This window comes from Phocoena phocoena, chromosome 16 (assembly GCF_963924675.1).
Source record: "Phocoena phocoena chromosome 16, mPhoPho1.1, whole genome shotgun sequence".
NCBI classification, from domain to species: Eukaryota; Metazoa; Chordata; class Mammalia; order Artiodactyla; family Phocoenidae; genus Phocoena; species Phocoena phocoena.
This window is the reverse complement of record NC_089234.1, coordinates 64,953,166-64,970,918: the sequence shown is the minus strand read 5'-3', so window position 1 is coordinate 64,970,918 and position 17,753 is coordinate 64,953,166. Positions and strand designations below refer to the sequence as shown.

The window sequence follows — 17,753 nt, the reverse complement described above, 5'->3', positions numbered from 1 at the left end:
CTCCCTCTCACTTTGCTGGCAAGGTCCTTCCCTGTCCGTTTTAGTACATTCATAATACTGGTCATTTTACTTTCATACATAATTAACCCATTGAAATTTAAATACCACAATCAATGTGAAGCTTGAACTCTGCTTTAATTTAATGCCTATTGTATAAGACCCTTTATTGATTCCATTAATGTCACATTTGTTTTAAGACAAAACTTCTTTCATAAGTAATCCTTCACATCGGCTGTTATTCTCCTTCTGGCAAGACCGAATCTATAGTCCTAGAAGGTTTGCAGTTTATTGGCAAATCAAGGAAAAAGTGAATGATCCCAGGTACTTGGAGCCTGAACTGATTTTAGGTGAGGACTTGATTATAGAACATTTAGGGACAGCCTTAAAACAATGCCTAGCTTAAAAAGAAAACTGCAGAAAACTATTGAAAGATGGTGCTCTGTTAAAGCAGCACCCCGAGCAGTTTCCAGAGGTGTTTGAATTACAGTAAAGCAAGCCTAGGGAAAACTGTTGAAGGGTTAAAATGCTGCAAGTAGACAACTGCAAAATGTGAGGAGACAGTAAAAATACAAAGTTTTAGACCTGAAGCCTTGTCTCTGAAACTCTTCTCTGTAAAAATCAGACTAGAGGTTTCACTGTCAATTTCTTCTAGCCTCCACATTTCTAAAATAAGTATAAATGAATAAATAAGTAGATAAAATAGGCAGGAGGCAGATTTCTCCACTGTTCCTCACCTTAAGGAGTTTTCAGAGATGAGGCTTGCAAATGGGAATGCAGCTTGCTAAATGCATGTGGTTGGAAGCTTACCAAAATTTCTCTTTCCAGCTCTTTTAAGGACCCTAATGTAGGGAGTGGAATTATGAGCTGTCTGTTCTGTTTGGGATTTGTCAGGCTGTCCGGTTGTGTTCCACTCTATGCTCTGCACACACACCAGTCCCCTGATGACTGACACTTCATTCAGAGGTGTAAAGAGAACACATTCCAAGACACGCTTTCCACCACCGACAGCCTCGTTAAAAAGGATAGTTTTGACAACACCTTAATAAACGTATCAAATAAATCTTACGGGACAAAAGACCAACCCCATGGCAGTTGTCTTTTGCTTTTCTGTTGCTGATGTTACAGTGTCCTCTTGTTCACCTATATTGTGAACTCCATTCATCAGTATGATTCTGTACAGACCCTGTTGGCAATCTGCAAGCTGCATGCATGTTTTTATGTCAGTGGTGAAAGTTTATTGCCTGCAGCACAAATATCACAGCTTCTGTATTTAAGTAACTTTGACCACATTTCATTTAGATTTTAGAAAAATGTCTTTAGCCAGTATTCTCTTTCATCCTCCAAAACGAAGAATTCTATTATAGGAACAAAAATCAGGAATTGCAACATTGAGCCCGTTTCATTTAATTTGGCTTGTCAACAAGCTTTATATCGTTAGCCATGCCCCTGTTCTTTCAAAACAGAATCACTGCAGCAAAAAAGAAAAAGTAAATGGCTATTTTTACCAGCATTTTTATATAGTTTGGAGGCTTTTCATATTCTGAGAGGAAAAATCTAGGCAAGTCACCGTGAGATATAATTGCAAAGAAGCCAGATTATAAAAATCATACTTTTATAAGCAATAAAGAAAAAGGAACGTCGAAAGTAGATTTCTCAAGGAACTGTACTTTGATTTTTATGAAACCTTAAAATAGATACCAGTTCAGAAAAGCATCACAGCTACAATATATTTGTCCATGTATAACTGTTGGATATACATTTATTAATGGCAAATAGTCACGGATTCCCAATTGATTAATAATGCAGATACTTCCTTACAGTACAGTGAACTGGATGACTGAAACTACCACGATGTTTTTCACTGAAGTTGTCATTTCACATTTTTCATAAAATGTCAGTAAATACATACTCCATCTAAAAACAAAACTTTCTTTGGTCAGCCTCATTTTTACCTGTACTAAACATGATTGTTTTAATTAAATGCAGTGTTAAAGTGAAAAAGCCCATTTTTATTCTTTGACTTGACCTTCTGCCTCATTTGTCATGGATACCAAATAAATTTAGGCAAGGCATAGTTATATTCATATTTTGAAACTCTTGCAAATACTTGATGCTGTGGTACTGCTAGTATATATAAAATATGTTTGCTGTATTAAAAGTGTTTCTAAAGTTCAAAGCCACTTGGTGTGTTAAGATTACATGAGTGACCAAAATTTTGAAGGTTGGTCATTTTTTAATGCCTAAATTTAACTACATATAAATTTAATAATAGAGAAGAACCAAAATAAAATCCCTTAGATTGTAAAAGCAATTTTGATTCAGTACATGGAATTCCAAAAAAAAAGTCTTTTCCCTCTCTTTGGGAATGAAGCTTCTTTAGTTCTCAGTACATAATTCTTGTAGGTTAGACAATCACTAGTTCGCCACTATAAATTTAACAAAGCCAACTGGTGAATGAATGTCCTGCTCAAAAGTCATCGTCCTCACCATCACCCCATGGCACTTTTTGGACTGCATACCATAAATCTATTCTCATAAGTATTTAAAAACTCATTGCATATTAGAAAAATATAACTGATATTTCATTTTCTATTCCAAATTTATATTAAGTGTCTGACTTTCCTCAAAGGTGACAACAGTTAAATAAGCAGCCTGACCTGTTGAAATACACAGCAGAGATGCATCAATGAAGAACGGATTCAGTCTTTGAATGCTTTACCAGAGAGAGAGGAAATACAGTTTAGTCTCTGAACTGTATGGGTTTTATCCCCAAATTTTTATGAGCCCCGGTACACATAGTGCTACTGCAGCATAGGGCCAGTCTTCCAAGCAATAATTATGCAAGATATATTTCTTTTAAATGAGTTTATATTTTCCAAGGATGTTGACATTACATCTTTTCAAAGAATTTAAACCATTTTTTCTTGATTCGGTGAGTCAACTGCCTAAATAGACAGGCAATGGACTGTATTACTGTGGAGCATCAGTGACCTCCAGTGGCTGGTTAGACTAACCACAGCTATTCAAACATTTTATTTAGTTTTTTTATCCTGAACCCTTATGTAAATGTGGTTTACAACATATGGTTTTCAATCCATGAATCAGATTTTAATTTTATTTCGTTCATCTCCCTTGGAAACATGGTTATAGTACAATTTTTTAAGTCATATTTTGTATATTGACTTATTTAGTAATGCCCAGAGGCCACAGAACTGGAACTAAGGGCTAGAAATAAGTGTCCAAAGATGAAGAGCAAGTAATAATGCAACAAAAATCGATAAGACATATTTTTTAAGTATTTATAATCATCAACATCGGCCAAATATTCTGATATTTTCATTAAGTGAGAATATTTTCCATAGGCAGGATACTGAAATATAATTTAATAAGTTGGGGAAAACAAATTTCAATATTAATACTGAAAGAACCAGCATCAGTTGTTTACCAGTCAGGAGTGTCTGAGCTGTGGAGTGAGTGAGGCCTCCCCATCCAGCTCTGGAACTCTCCAGTTTGTTATCATGCCAGTGACCTGTGCTTTGCCCCAGCGCTCTCTCCCTCCCTCCCCCTTTCCAGTCAGCTGAACACTGTTCTATTAGGCTCTCTGACAATGATGTTACAGTCTAAGAGGTGATGATTCATAGATAATGAAATTATGCTCTCCTTCTGGGGAAGGATAATGCAGAGTCAGATTTGTAGATTTGGTAAGGATTTTCAGGATGCTGTAGGTGCATGAAATACCTTCTCTTCCCTTGATATTTACCAAGAAGAGAACTCAACTAGCTTATTTAAAGTGTGGATTAAACTAGCATCAGAAACAGCATCAGGCCATGAAGCCTAAGACAAAATGAGTTCCAGACATGACAAATGAGAACTGAGAAATGAGAAATGAAAAATTCAGAAACTGTGTTGCCTCTTTTATTCCCTTTTCCCTGGATTCTCATTAGAATCTGGATTTTATGCAAACCCATGGAATTTTGCTATACTTGTATTCTCTTAGCTACCTACATCAAAAATCAGAGGCAGCTGGAATAAACCATGAACACAAAAAGTAACATCAGTGGATTTTAATTACAAATGTTGTAAGAGAAACAGAACTGATGAAAGGCAAATAGGTTGTATTAAATGACTCTTGAAAACTAGTAAGATAATACACAGGTGAAAGTAAGACTTTCTAGAATCTAACATCATAATAGCCTATAGAATTGGACCCACTTTTGCCTACTCTTCAAAATCATTGTTGATTTTTGCACAGTTGGGTAGAATACAGTAGAAATATTACAGAGAAAATCTATATAAAAAGATACTATGATTCTTTTGATTTAAGGAACATATCATGGCCATGTAAATAATAGAGTACGGGCCTTAGATTCAAATTTCTCTGACACTTGCAAATCATATAATCCCGAGGAAATTCCTCAGCTTTTCTGAACTTGAAGTTACTCATCTGTAAAACGGGCAAAATTATTGACTTCATATGGTTACTGGGAGGACAAAATGTGAGCAACACTTTGTAAACTCTAAAATGGCAACTATCTATTATTTTCAAAAAGTATTTAGTGAGATAATCAGTTATGTTTGCCAGTGTTCTATGTTTGGCCTGGGTTAAAAAGACATTACTAACCTCTATGTAACAGAAGCCTAAATCCACTTTACATTAATATGAATTCTGAGACTTGGCTGTGAGTCTATAACTTAATTTGTCTTTGACGTTTATTTTCCATAAAAAGTTTCTTCCATCCCATATCAATAATGACTGCAATGTACACTAAACATAAATAGACACCAACCAGAGCTTATCAAACTAAATCAAAATTCTAATTGGGTCCCAAAAAAGATCATTATAGAAAAGGTTTTCAATTAACATAGGTTACTTGCCCTGCCCCTCTTCAGTATCACTATTTTGAGCCCTTGTCGACTTTATACCTTATAAATATAACATTTATGGCAAGATAACGTCATTATTGAGCAAAAAGTAATTGCTTTTAACATGTTACAGTGGGATTAGCACATATTCCAGGTATCGATTACATGACATCTATTCTGTTGTTTCTTTTTTTTCCCCCCAATGAAAGATTATCCAAAATTTCCTCCTAGTATAGAAATTACTATTGACTTTACCAGTTATTACTGTTGAAAATCACTGGATTAAAAAAAGTAGCATAAAAATACAAAGCCTTTTTTATGAGTCATAGCCTATTCATTTATGCAAAATTAAATACTTCAGAGTACTCTTTTTGGGCCTTCCATCAAAAAAATGACCAGTGTAATCAAAAATCTCTCTCTACTGGACGTAGCTTTTCTTACCAAGTATGATGTAGCAGACGTATTTCCAAAATTCTTATAATTTAAGTAGAAAACCATCCTCTTTGATAGCTGAGTTCCTATGAAATCTCTTGAGGACAGAGAGAGGATGATGGTTTTTCAGTGGAAAAAGCATTTTTAAATTTTATTCTGCTTTACCTTCGTAGGATTATTGTTATATGTTCTTGAGTTAGGTCTCCTGAACATGCGAGGAGAATTTCAGGAACACAGAGAGAACAAGACTATCTGGGTCACAATGTAAGACCAAGCAGAGGGAATCTATTTAGCAACTGTACTTTCTAATAGCAGAAACTCCATATGCAATAATAATCCATTTTATTGAAAAAAAAAGAGAAAAAAAGAAAAAGAGCTTCTCTCTAAACCTACCCAGCAAATGTTGTAATGCAAATTGATAACTCTTTTGATAATTCTTTATACCTTATTTTCAGGGACTCCCATTTCCTCCTGACCCAGGAAAAAATTTCAGTTATGCTTTTATCCCACTCTTAAATTGTTGTTCTCTACTTCCTATGTCACACAAAAAAGGTCTTGCCTCATATAAATCAACACAATTGGTCATCTTACTCAAAGGAGAATCCTATCTTCAATAAAAAAAGTTAGACCATAAAACAAAATGTAGGGCTTCCCTGGTGGCGCAGTGGTTGAGAGTCCGCCTGCCGATGCAGGGGACGCGGGTTCGTGCCCCGGTCTGGGACGATCCCCCATGCCGCGAAGCGGCTGGGCCCGTGAGCCATGGCCACTGAGCCTGCGCGTCCGGAGCCTGTGCTCCGCAACGGGAGAGGCCACATCAGTGAGAGGCCCGCGTACCGCAAAAAACAAAAACAAAAAAGTGCTTCTTGTCATTAAGTTTGATCTGCTGTACTCTCTGAAAAAAGGAACATGATTTTTGATGCGGTCAACCACCATCTCACAAGAATGTTTAAAGGAAACTTGTAGGACATACCATGTTGATCTTGAAGTAGTTGAGTGACTTTAAAGTCTCTGATAAACCTGTGATAACTTACCACAGTGAAAGAGGTTTAAAAACTAACTTGACACTTTAGGATCAGTGTTGGCTTGTTTTTCATCAATTTATGAAAGGGATTCTGCAAAATTTGTATGAAATTTTAAAGTTAAAAGGTATAAATATTTGGTTGGAGTACTGCCATTTACCCTAAGGAAGGTTAGGTAACATCACTGAATTACAATTAAAATGGAATAATTAAAGATCTGTTTAATATGGCACAGGACATATTATATACATAAGTATTCTGTGTTTTCCACCAAGCTAGACATGTTTTAGATGCTTAGGGGAAAAAAAGAATCCATGTCCTTCCTATAGGATTATTCACATTTTATCACATATTTGTTTACGTGTATGTGTATTTTTGTGTAGTTGACTTATTATGTGCCAGGAATGTGTGTATAGTTCTTTTTTTTTAATATAAGAACAGAGTCCCTATATTGACTCTGTTCTCTGATAAATTTCATCTATTAATCTTAAATCTTGTCCCTCTTTATAGGACTGCCCTAAAATAATTCATACCCTACCCACACCAGGCTTCTCAAGCCAAATTATACACCTCCAGCTCCATTAGGAAATGATTTCTAGTAAGTTACCATTAGGATATCCCTCTGCTAGTTAAATTCTGATCTGCTGGTGTAGTCATCTTCCCAGCCTGTGGCACTCACTCCAGCCTATTTTATGTCGTTAAAAGGCAACATGCACTTAGCCCTATGGACTTTTACAAGGAGGACTGAGTAGTAAAATGTAAAAATCTACATATTTTTATGGGCTTCACTTTGGTTGTTTTTATGGTTGAACACACAGAGATGTGCGGGGTCTTAGTTTACACTGAAATGCAAAACCATTAAGCTAGCTATAAATTAAAAAGAAAAGGTCAAGATAGACAAAAAAAAAATAGAGTCTAAAGATCATGTTATTTATTTCTTAATCTTAAAAATAATACTAAATAATGAACATCCTGTATTTCACTTTCCTGACATCTGTTTTACCTTCCAGGTTTCCCATCATATTCTCGAATTTAAGCTTCACGTTTCTTACATTTTCCCACTTCTAACACAGAGGTTTCTTTTGTTTGTTTTTTAGTTGTTTTGTTTTGTTTTCTGCCTGCAGATCTTTTCCCAATGCTTTTGTTGTATCATTTTGCCTGCTTTTCTAGACTCCCCACTCAAATTTTGATCCTGTCAGAAAGTCACAGGGTAATTCATCAGTTTTGTGATTGGATTGATCAGACAAACGGACTGGGTTTGTCTCTAGGGTGCAATCTAGTCAGGTCTGGGATGTGTGCCTTCTGTCTTCCCTGCCTCCATTCCCATGCCTTTTCTCCACTTAGGATTATCCATACTGAAATTCCTCCATCCAGTGCTACCTAGGGCTCTCTTGGTTCCTTACTCCTTACCCAATATGTATCCCCAGATCTCAACTAGCATCATTATCGATTCCAAGGACACTTACACCTAAATGGGGATAAAAACCTTTTGCTAAAGGTGAGAAAGTCATATACTGAGAGCAGGGGTTATGCTTTGAGGGCAAAAGTGCTTTGCAAGCACCTCTGAAATTATCCTACATAGAAACCTCTATATTTTTCTCAAACATGAAGTTGGGCCTTCCCAAAGGAACCAAGGCAGGACAGATAATCCATGTTTCATTCAGTAAACTATAGTTTGAGAAATCTCTTCAGTGAATTACCATTATACACAGGCTTTCTCCTTAGTTTTTCTCCACGGAGAGACAATATTGTATATAATAAAAAATGTGGGCTATGGAACCAGGATGAACCAGTTTGAATTCTGGTTCTGGGATTTAATAACTGCAAAATCTTGAGTGTTAGCTTCTTCATCTTAAAAATAAAAATGTGTAAAATAATATAATCATCACAGGATTGTCACAACAGGGCAAAGAATCAGCATTTCTTGAATATTTTTATGTACTTTGTTTTGGCACATTGCATATATTATTTAATTTAATACTCATAAAGTTCCTAGATGATTAAATAAGATGACTTAGATAAAATCCCTTAGTATAAAGCTTGGTACATAATCGTAACCTTCTCCTTTATTTGCTCTAATTGCTAAAAATTTCAGTATAACAGAATGCTTTAATAGCTGTATTCCACTATCTATTTTTACATGAAATAACAAACAGACATCTGGCAGACTTTCAAGAAATAGAATCTTAACTGCCATAAGCTCAGGGGCAACTGGGCACATGATTAATACTGAAGAGTAATGTGGTACATAAGACCAAAATCCTAAACCTCCCATCAAAGCCCAACTACATCCCTACCTTTATTTCCACATTATTCCCCATGCTCTAACACTGAAGTGCTTTCCTACCTCTGTGCTTTTGCTCAAGCTATTTCCTTTGTGAGAAATGGCTTTCCTCTCCCAAGTTCTCCTGTCAATCTCTGAGTCTTCTTATAACAGATCCAACTCAAATTCTACTCATTCTAGAAGTCTTCTTAATCTTGCTTGCCCTTCCCTGTTTTCCATGATATTTTGTATGTCTACTGGAGACAATATCACAGGCTGCCTTATGTGAGAGTTATTAATGTGTTTTCATACCCTTTTTGAGGAAAGGGACCATCTCTTCTTCCATCCAGTGGTGATTGGTTATAGAGTTTTATTCATAGTAGATGTCTGTTGAACTGATTTTCTGTTAATTATTATAAGGTTATTGTCAACCTTTTTTTTTTTTTTTTTTTTTTGCGGTGCGCGGGCCTCTCACTGCTGTGGCCTCTCCCGTTGCGGAGCACAGGCTCCGGACGCGCAGGCTCAGCGGCCATGGTTCACGGGCCCAGCCGCTCCGCGGCATGTGGGATCTTCCCGGACCGGGGCACGAACCTGCGTCCCTTGCATCGGCAGGCAGACTCACAACCACTGCGCCACCAGGGAAGCCCTACTGTCAACCTTTTATTTATATAGTCTGCATGTACATTTTTTTGTTTTTATTTTATATGTACTTTCTCACATATAAAGTTTTCTCATTTATCAGTAAACTGGTTTCAAAAATTATTCTTACAAAATACGGTTTTTAAGAATCACGTTCAGATTTAAGTTGCTTCTATGTTGTGAATAATCTAACAACAATTTTTCTTTGACAGTTACCAAGGGTATGACCATTTTAGCTGGCATGTTAAAGTTACTAAGAACTAAAAAAAATGTGGGACAAAGAAAGAATATTTCATTCAAAGAATGAATACATCTTGATTTCAGCAAAGGTTGGGTAGTCAGCTTTTGTTGTAAAAGCCATACATCTGTGACTACTCCTTGTTCACTGCCTCTTGGGAAAGGTCCTTTTCTCTTTAGCTTCATATCTTCTCATCCCATGCCTAGTGCCACAAGGCTTCTGCTTTAGACACACTCCAAGGCCTCTCCTCCCTTCCCAAAGTGGCTACCCTATACTATCACAGAGACCAAGTCAGAGGTCTTTGGCTTTCTGATTATATACATTTTCAAAGTAACTATTCTATTGAAGGTTTCAAACATCAAATACTAAGAAGGTGACAATTAGAAATGCTCATTATTTGTTTACCTCCTGAACACTGATTTTGCAGAAGGCACAATTGATTATAGAGGATTGAAGTGTCTGCCGTTTGCTGGGTTTCTCCTTTCCTACCTTCTGTCCATCCTCTTACTCCTTTTCACTGAATTTTTCTCTCTCTCTCTCATCACCACTTAAAATATCTTTCAATTTTTCCCTCTATCCAACTTTATTGATAAGTCAATCTATACTATACTTGACTATGCACCTACTGACTGGGTTAAGAGGAAAATACTAATGGGTTTTTTTTTTCTCTTAGAAAAGCAATAATTAAGATGACACAGTCTAATAATTTAATTTAAAAGGGAGTCAAAAATCTATTTGTATTCAATAGCTTTTTTTAGGTCTATAAATGAAGAACTATAATTTTGTAAACTGTAGTTTAATTTCAGAAATAGCAGTTACATCCCCCCTGAATATATATATATTTTTTTTTTTTTTAAATATTTATTTATTTATTTATTTGGCTGCACCGGGTCTCAGCTGGAGCGTATGGGATCTTTAGTTGCGGCATGCATGCGGGATCTAATTCCCTGAGCAGGGATCGAACCCAGGCCCCCTGCACTGGGAGTGCGGAGTCTTAACCACTGCACCACCAGGGAAGTCCCTCCCCCTGAATATATTTTTAAGTCACATTTTAATCGTGATTTGTAAAGGCAGGGCAGATTTGTAGAACATCCAAGTATTCCTTTAAATGTGAGGTATCACTCAGACTCTGGACTGTGGTAATCTTTGCCATCAGTGGAGCAGATTCATTTTTGGAACGTATGTAATAATACGAGAATTGAAATGAAACCTTCATTTAGTCATAAAACTTGTAGCTATGAGGGTTTTTGAGAACCTTGCAGTCCATTTTCTTACCTTCTATTTGAAACTCTAAGCTAATTTAATTGTATTTTTAATGATCTTCCAAGGACTGCATTCCTTAGTCCCTCTCTTAGTTATCCATTTCAGGGTTTTACTATAAACACTGCATCAGTTTTTACCTCTAATCTATATCTCTCTTGCTTAAGATATACCCAGTGGTTACTTTAATTTTAAAAAGAAATTTTTTTGTTTCCATTCTTATTTAAAAGAAAGAAACATAAGAAGTGGTCGAGTTCTGGTTTTATTTTTAATCTTCAGTATTGGAATCTGCTTGGTCTAGCTCAGGTAGAGGGCCCTGGGCTCCATGGCGTATAGTTTGAAACGATGAAATACCACTGTTCTGAAACCGGCACTAATCTACTATAGATTCAAGAAATTCTGTGTTGGTTAACAGCTGAATGAAAGGAACTCAGTGCTTAACTAACCTATAACCAATCACATAGGCAAGAAGTTTCCAGCAGGATGTATTCAGCAGTTTTCAATGCCAGGCTCACAAATTATACTTCCAGAGGTCAAATTTGCATGTAACTCTTTGAACCACAACTACCTCCTCATACTCAACTCAGTTTTAACATCCAGCAGTGTGCTGTGCAGAAATAATCAATGGTTAAATTATTCCCATTTTGTTGGCTCGGTTCACAGTAGCCCACTGATTAGTTAAAAAAAAAAAAACCAAACTATGTGATCTTCAGTTGTATTTCAACTGTACCCAAGTGCAGATGCCATCTCTGGTAATATGACAAAACAGATTTAAGTTTACAAATGTTTCTGTGTGCTCCAATCACAGCACGCATCCTGCAGTAACTATACTGTAGTGCAAAGTGTTGTAAAAAAGTGCAACTGAGTTTCCTGGAGAATCACTTTAGAGTTAATTAAACCTTCTCCACCTGTAATTTAAGAAAAAAGAAAAAGCCCAACACTCCTAAAGACTATGGGGGAAAGGCAGTTTAAGAAATAGAAGTCCTCTGTTTTTCCAGGGATGTACGCTACAAGGCAGACAGCTACACCACAGTAGAGGGACAACATTTCCTCAGCTGATTCGGTTAATTAAAATGCACAGTTACAACAGGCTTTCTTAGAGCCTGCAGCTGAATGACTGAAGTCTCCATTTTCCTACAGTGTCACACAGAACGTGAAGAGGCAAACATACCGCCCGAGCACAATTTGACTCACTAAAATCCAGCACTCTAAACACGAAATACATCTCTCAGGCACATTTTAAAAGACGTATTATCAAGATTTATGGCACAAGGATAGAAATAATTTGCAGTTAGGCAGGACCAAGAGAATATCCTAGGTTCCTCTCAAAGTAGTTTTAAGTAAAATTTATAAATAAATCTTATACAAATAAATTTCTGCACTTTCAATGCAGAAATCGTCAACTCTTTACTTTCAAATGTATGGAATGTGAATCTGACAAACAGCCCGTCTGCTGCCAGAATTTATGAGTGATATGAAAAATCAAAGGCCACAAAAGCTGTTTGTCACATGAACTGCAGAACGCAATACCAGTCTGCAGGGCTCATTTGCAGAACTCATGATGAGCATGGGAGGAGGGGATGCTAACAGCTGCAGCCTTGACTGCACTACCGTGCCAGCCAGAATTCAAGCCGCGTGAGCTGGGTATGGGTGAAAGAGAGGGCCAACAAATGAAAAAAAAAGAGCGAAAAAAAAAGAAGAGGTTTTTCTATCTAAGTTTTTATTAAATCAGTACATCAGTGTGCACAGATGAATACCTGCAGAACCAGTTCAAGACAGATGTGGCCTGCAGGTATTCAAATTAAATCTGTTCATGGAAGACTACATTTATTTCCTGCTATGGAAGAGATATTACAGCCTTTGAATCAGACTAGCAGCATGGCATCGTGTCAGTTTCCTCATCTGTAAACTGGGAATGGTGCTTCACATCTCAGGGCAATTTCAAGAATAAATTGAGATGACATGTTTGTGGGCACAGCAAGTAATAAGTTATTCTCACCTCTCTCATGAGGTGTTTTCACAACGCAATGAGTTGATATGAATGGGAAAGTGAAAGTTCCCATATTAACCATATAAATTAAGAAGTCTGCAGTCTATAGAAAATGATTAAATATTCCTGGAGCTTAATTAAGAAGTCATTAAATCAAACTCAAACAGGGCTTACCAAAAATCTGAAAGCCCTCTATTAATATCCATTAATGGAATTTTTGATCTTAGTATTGTCCTTTTCTAATAATTCAGCATCATTTCCTTCTCATAAACATTACTTGAAGAACTGACTCCATTACCTTTCAGATGTCTCTTTAAAATCTGCTCTAACGTCTGTCTGTATGTCTCTCTTTTTTTTCATTTTTGTACCCCAAACATGGACATATCACATCCCCCCCAACACTCGGTACTAAAGGGAACATGCTATTACTATTGGAGCAAATAAAATAGTCTATATAACTTAGCACCTAATTCATTTCTAGTGGGAAATAATTTAGGCGTTTGGAAGAAAGGAACACATTATTTATGTTTTCAAAAATTTCAATTGAGTCTGTGAAATAATGGTTGAATTATTCAAAGCAGTTTATCCAAAAGTTACAATAAAAGATTTCAATGGATATTTATTAAGCACCTACTACATGCAGGCACGCAAGTGGATTTTTGTCTTTACTCAAGGCAAACAAAACATAACAGATGGCAAAGGATATTTGAAATTTGGAGTCATTTCATCAGGAAAGACATTTAATTAGTTGACTGGTTTTGGAAAGTCACTTGTTCATAAAGCATTGAGTTTTCTCTTTTCAGGAGAGAAATTTGATACGTGCCCTTCACTGGAGACATGATAATAATTAGTTCTTTTTAAAGATTTTTGAAAAGAGCAGAGATGAAAAGAGCTGTAAGAGTTTCAAAATGACACAAGATCTGTGAAGTGGTAGATAGTTAACACAAACCTCATACAGCTGTTATGTGGATTCTTAGTTAATCAGTTAGTTAATGACTTTTAAGTGTAAAATCTTATTAGACTTTTGTTCTTATACTTTAACACATATGAGAAAAAAATTACTGTCTGAAATTAAAAACTGACTATACCATTCTAACATATTGGATCTTTCCATGACATACCTTCAAGATGTTCTTTCCTAGTCTGATTTTTTTTTTTTTCCAGACAACTCCTAAAAAGCCTTTCTAGACCCTGATCCCCTACCCCTTTATTTTTCAGTATTGCCATTGGCTTCCAGTTAGCACTAAGCATAGAACTGAAAAATCCCCATGACAAGGTATTCTGTGTAATAAGGTGTTATTTGATGACAATGGCATCAACTGTTAAACATGCTATTTAAATGCAGTTTTGTACCTCAATACAGCAGCGGAGGGGCAAAAAAAAACTGTTGGGTAAATCTGAAAGAAAGTGAACAAGGGAAGGAGTTGAAAATCCAATGATAACTACCTTGCTCTTTGGAAATAGTGACTAATTTCTCTCCTGCATGCTGGGAATTTGAGAAAGGATGGCAGAGGCATAACTAGTTTGGCAATATTCTACTATGTGGGAGACATTTCTATAGCTTAAACAAAGATTATGGTTGACATACAATATACACAGAGAAAAGTGCACGTATTATCAAGGTTATCCAAGCCAAATGGATACTGGGCAATCCTGTGTTCTCTACAACCAGATCAAGAAATAGAAGATTCCCAGAACTCCAAAAGGCCCCTCTGTTTCCTCCAATCACTAGCCCTATTTCCAAGGGTAACAACTACTGTTAACTCTAACAGCATTAGGATAGCTTCATCGGGCTTTGTACTTTATATAAATGGAATCATAAAGAATGTACTCTCTTTTGAGTCTTGCTTCTTTCTGGTGACATTATCTTTTATGAGATTCATCCATATTGTGAAGTGTCATTGTAAATCTACAGATTTCTAATTGTGGTCCCTCCACCCCTCCCTCACCCGTACACACACAGATTTAACCCTTTTATTCAAAGAATGGCCAAGGATCCCTGTACTGGGAAGTCCTTGATGAACTTCATGGGAGACTCAAGAATTGCTAGTGAATAATGTCCTCCTGTCTCTTTTCTTTTTTTTCTTTTTGCATCAGTAAATATAATGCAATCTCAAATTATTTTGCACTTTAAAAATCTGGTCATGGAGAGAACCAGGTCTAAGGAGCACACTGAGGTAACCATTTTTTTCAGTAGCCCTTGTTTTCAGCCCTGAATCCCCTACTCAGCTATCCTTACCAGCAAAGCCCTCTGTCCCTGTCCTTCAGCTCCTAGAAAGCCTGCCCTAATCTAGCGGCTGTATAAAAAAACAATTGGGTAAACTACTTCACACCAAGGTGTTAATGCCTAAATCCTTAGCTCTCTAAGGTATGGCCCCAGGACAGTGCTGTGACACAGAAGCCCAGTTTCTCTCCGATTACTCTCTAATGGGGTCTCTGGTAGAGCTGCAGTTATTGACTTGTGCTATAAGGTTCCTTTACACTGAAGGACTCTAAGAAACAGATTGGTGGCATCTGATGCTGTTTTTACTATTAGAGCATTACTGAAACTATTATTTCACTACATCACACAGTGTTCTCTTTATGAGAGTCCGTGGGGGAAGGGAGACTACTTCTACTTCTTCTAATTAACTTTATTTTAAAATGCATAGCTATTCATGCAACTGATCTTGCCAATGCCATCCCCTGCACTTCCCCCACCTCTCTCCTGCTAAAAATACCAAAAAATAAGAGACAAACACTTCTAACAAATGTTAAGAAATTTATAACTCGTCTTTTTGGTCTACCTTCCTCACCCTTGATTTCATCTTTTTCTTACGTTCTCTTTTTAAATGTCTTTAATTTTTTAAAAACCCTGATGAATTTAGGGAGAATATAGATTAATTTGATGAAATACGCTATCCCTTAAGAAAAATTTTTCAGTCCCTGACATTAGACCAAGCTGGACAACTGAGGGATGTATATTTTAGGCAGAGGGCTCTTCCAGCAATTTCTAAGTTACACCCCATTGGGTGGCTGTGATCAGAAAGAATGCAGGAGCTGATTTCTGAGGCACTGGATGGTATCGTGCCTTACGCAACATAGGTTTTTATAAAGCTTTACTGAATGCATTGACTGAAGGTATTTTCCATCAAGTGAAGTGGACAGGAATGAGAGAATGTCTAGGAAAAATGTAGATCAAGAACAGAATAAAAGATAAATGTACTTGTGAGAAAACACAGAGCTGAGTTTTCAAGAGAGTGGAACTGTTACTATATGTGATATTTTGCAACTCCTAGTCCATTCTTATTTTCAAGGCTCTCAGAGTTCTACTTGGGAAGATTTGATTAATGCATTATTTATTTGAGTCATTGATTTATGGAGCTTAACCATAAGATACAGCACAGCTCATTTTCTTTCTAATATTTATATCTACAGGAATAATACCACAATGAGGGGGGGTGTTCTACCCTTGACTAGTAATCCACAGAAGCAATCACCCAAACTGATAATATTGAAAATATTAAACAACAATCTGTTACTTACTCCCTTCATTGCTAGGATCCCACTATTTAAGTACAACAATTCCCAGAAACTAAGTGATAATCTATAAATCATACCACAAAATGATCTAGGACATATCCCAGTGAAATGTTTTCTGTGAAATGGGGAGGAAAAGATGTCAAATGTGGATCTCTTAATTCCTGTATTAATTTTTAGATCAAAGAAATAATTCCAGTTCAGATAAATTAAAATTGTGGCTTTTTTTTCTTTTCTGTTAAAGCTATTTGATTTTGACACTCTAGAAAAAAAGCATATTGCCTTGCAAAAAATACAAATTTATTATCAGAGATTGTGTGAGATTAGCAAAAATTATAATATATATTGATGATATTTCTAAGGTTTTCAATGGTACCACTCAGTAATGTAACAGAATAGTCATATTTAAGTAATTTTTATTTATTCCAGTATAGTTTGCCAAATTCAAAATAAATTTGTTTAGAAACTGTCATTCCTGAAGATACCATGGTAAACATTCCCTTTAAAAATTACTAAATCCAATATAAAAATTAGGACGTATTAGGTTAAATTTTTTGTTGCTGTTGTTCAGCAGTGACTATAGAATTAAACATGACTGGAGTACCACTGTGTATATTTCAAATGCTCATAATGTACAAAAATGAACATCCAGCAGGCTTGCTGGACCCTGGCAGCCTCCAATTTGACAAGGCCTGCATGCCCAACATGCACGTAAAAAGATCTCTCTCAAATACTGTGTGATTCTAACAATGTGTGCAGAGAGGAATGGATACTGAAACTATGAAATGGAAAAGCATTTTACTAGATTTCTGAGTGGTTCAGAATCCAGGCCCCCAAACCAGACATTGCATAGTGAACTTGTCACATCACAGCTCAGAAACTTCTAACACCTCCCCAGGACTGGTCTCAATCTGGGCTCAACCTACTCTTGCAGCTTCTCTCGTGCAATTACCCTTGTACCACTGTGCTCCAATAAAACCACAACTTACCATTCTTTGAGCATCTCCCTCAAAGCCCACCACTAATTTGTTTACATTTTTCTTCTCCTTGGAACATTCCTTTTTTGCCAAATTCATCTTACATTTTATGACCAAAATCAACTCTTTCATGAACTATCAATATTTTCTGATTATTATAGCTGGAGGTATTTTTCTTTCTCCCTCAACTTCAATTGTACATTATTATTATTGCTATTACAATTATTTACTTCTATAGCCATTATTATTTTCTAACTTGTGTTATATTTTGTTATGTCTAAGATATATTATCTTCCTTACAGGGAAATTTAACAGGGAGGAAACATGTCTTACGTGGGTTTTTTGTTTGTTTGTTTGTTTTTGTATTCCAAACATGCTTAAGGCAGGATTTAAGATATAGTATATGCTTAATAAATGTCTTTAGTGAACTAATGTGTGAATAAATGAATGTCACACTTGTGGGAGTCGTGCTGAAACTCTAGTATGTTAAACAATAGATTCTTATTCCCTTACCCTTGCAAAAATATTCATAAGAGGTTTGGGATACAGTTCA

At 36.2% G+C, this 17,753-nt stretch overlaps 2 protein-coding genes across 2 annotated transcripts in view; one reads left to right on the top strand and one right to left on the bottom strand.

Annotated features, from left to right (window-relative positions):
• CTNNA3 (catenin alpha 3) overlaps positions 1–17,753 on the bottom strand; it is a 1,581,444-nt gene that overhangs the window by 907,176 nt on the left and 656,515 nt on the right. The gene's annotated exons all lie outside the window — the stretch shown is intronic.
• Positions 1–17,753, top strand: part of LRRTM3 (leucine rich repeat transmembrane neuronal 3) — a 177,887-nt gene that overhangs the window by 2,163 nt on the left and 157,971 nt on the right. Inside the window, exon 3 of the mRNA XM_065894479.1 lies at positions 6,825–6,912. Coding sequence (XP_065750551.1) covers positions 6,825–6,899 — 75 coding nt within the window. The 3' untranslated portion in view covers positions 6,900–6,912. The remainder of the gene's footprint in view (positions 1–6,824; positions 6,913–17,753) is intronic.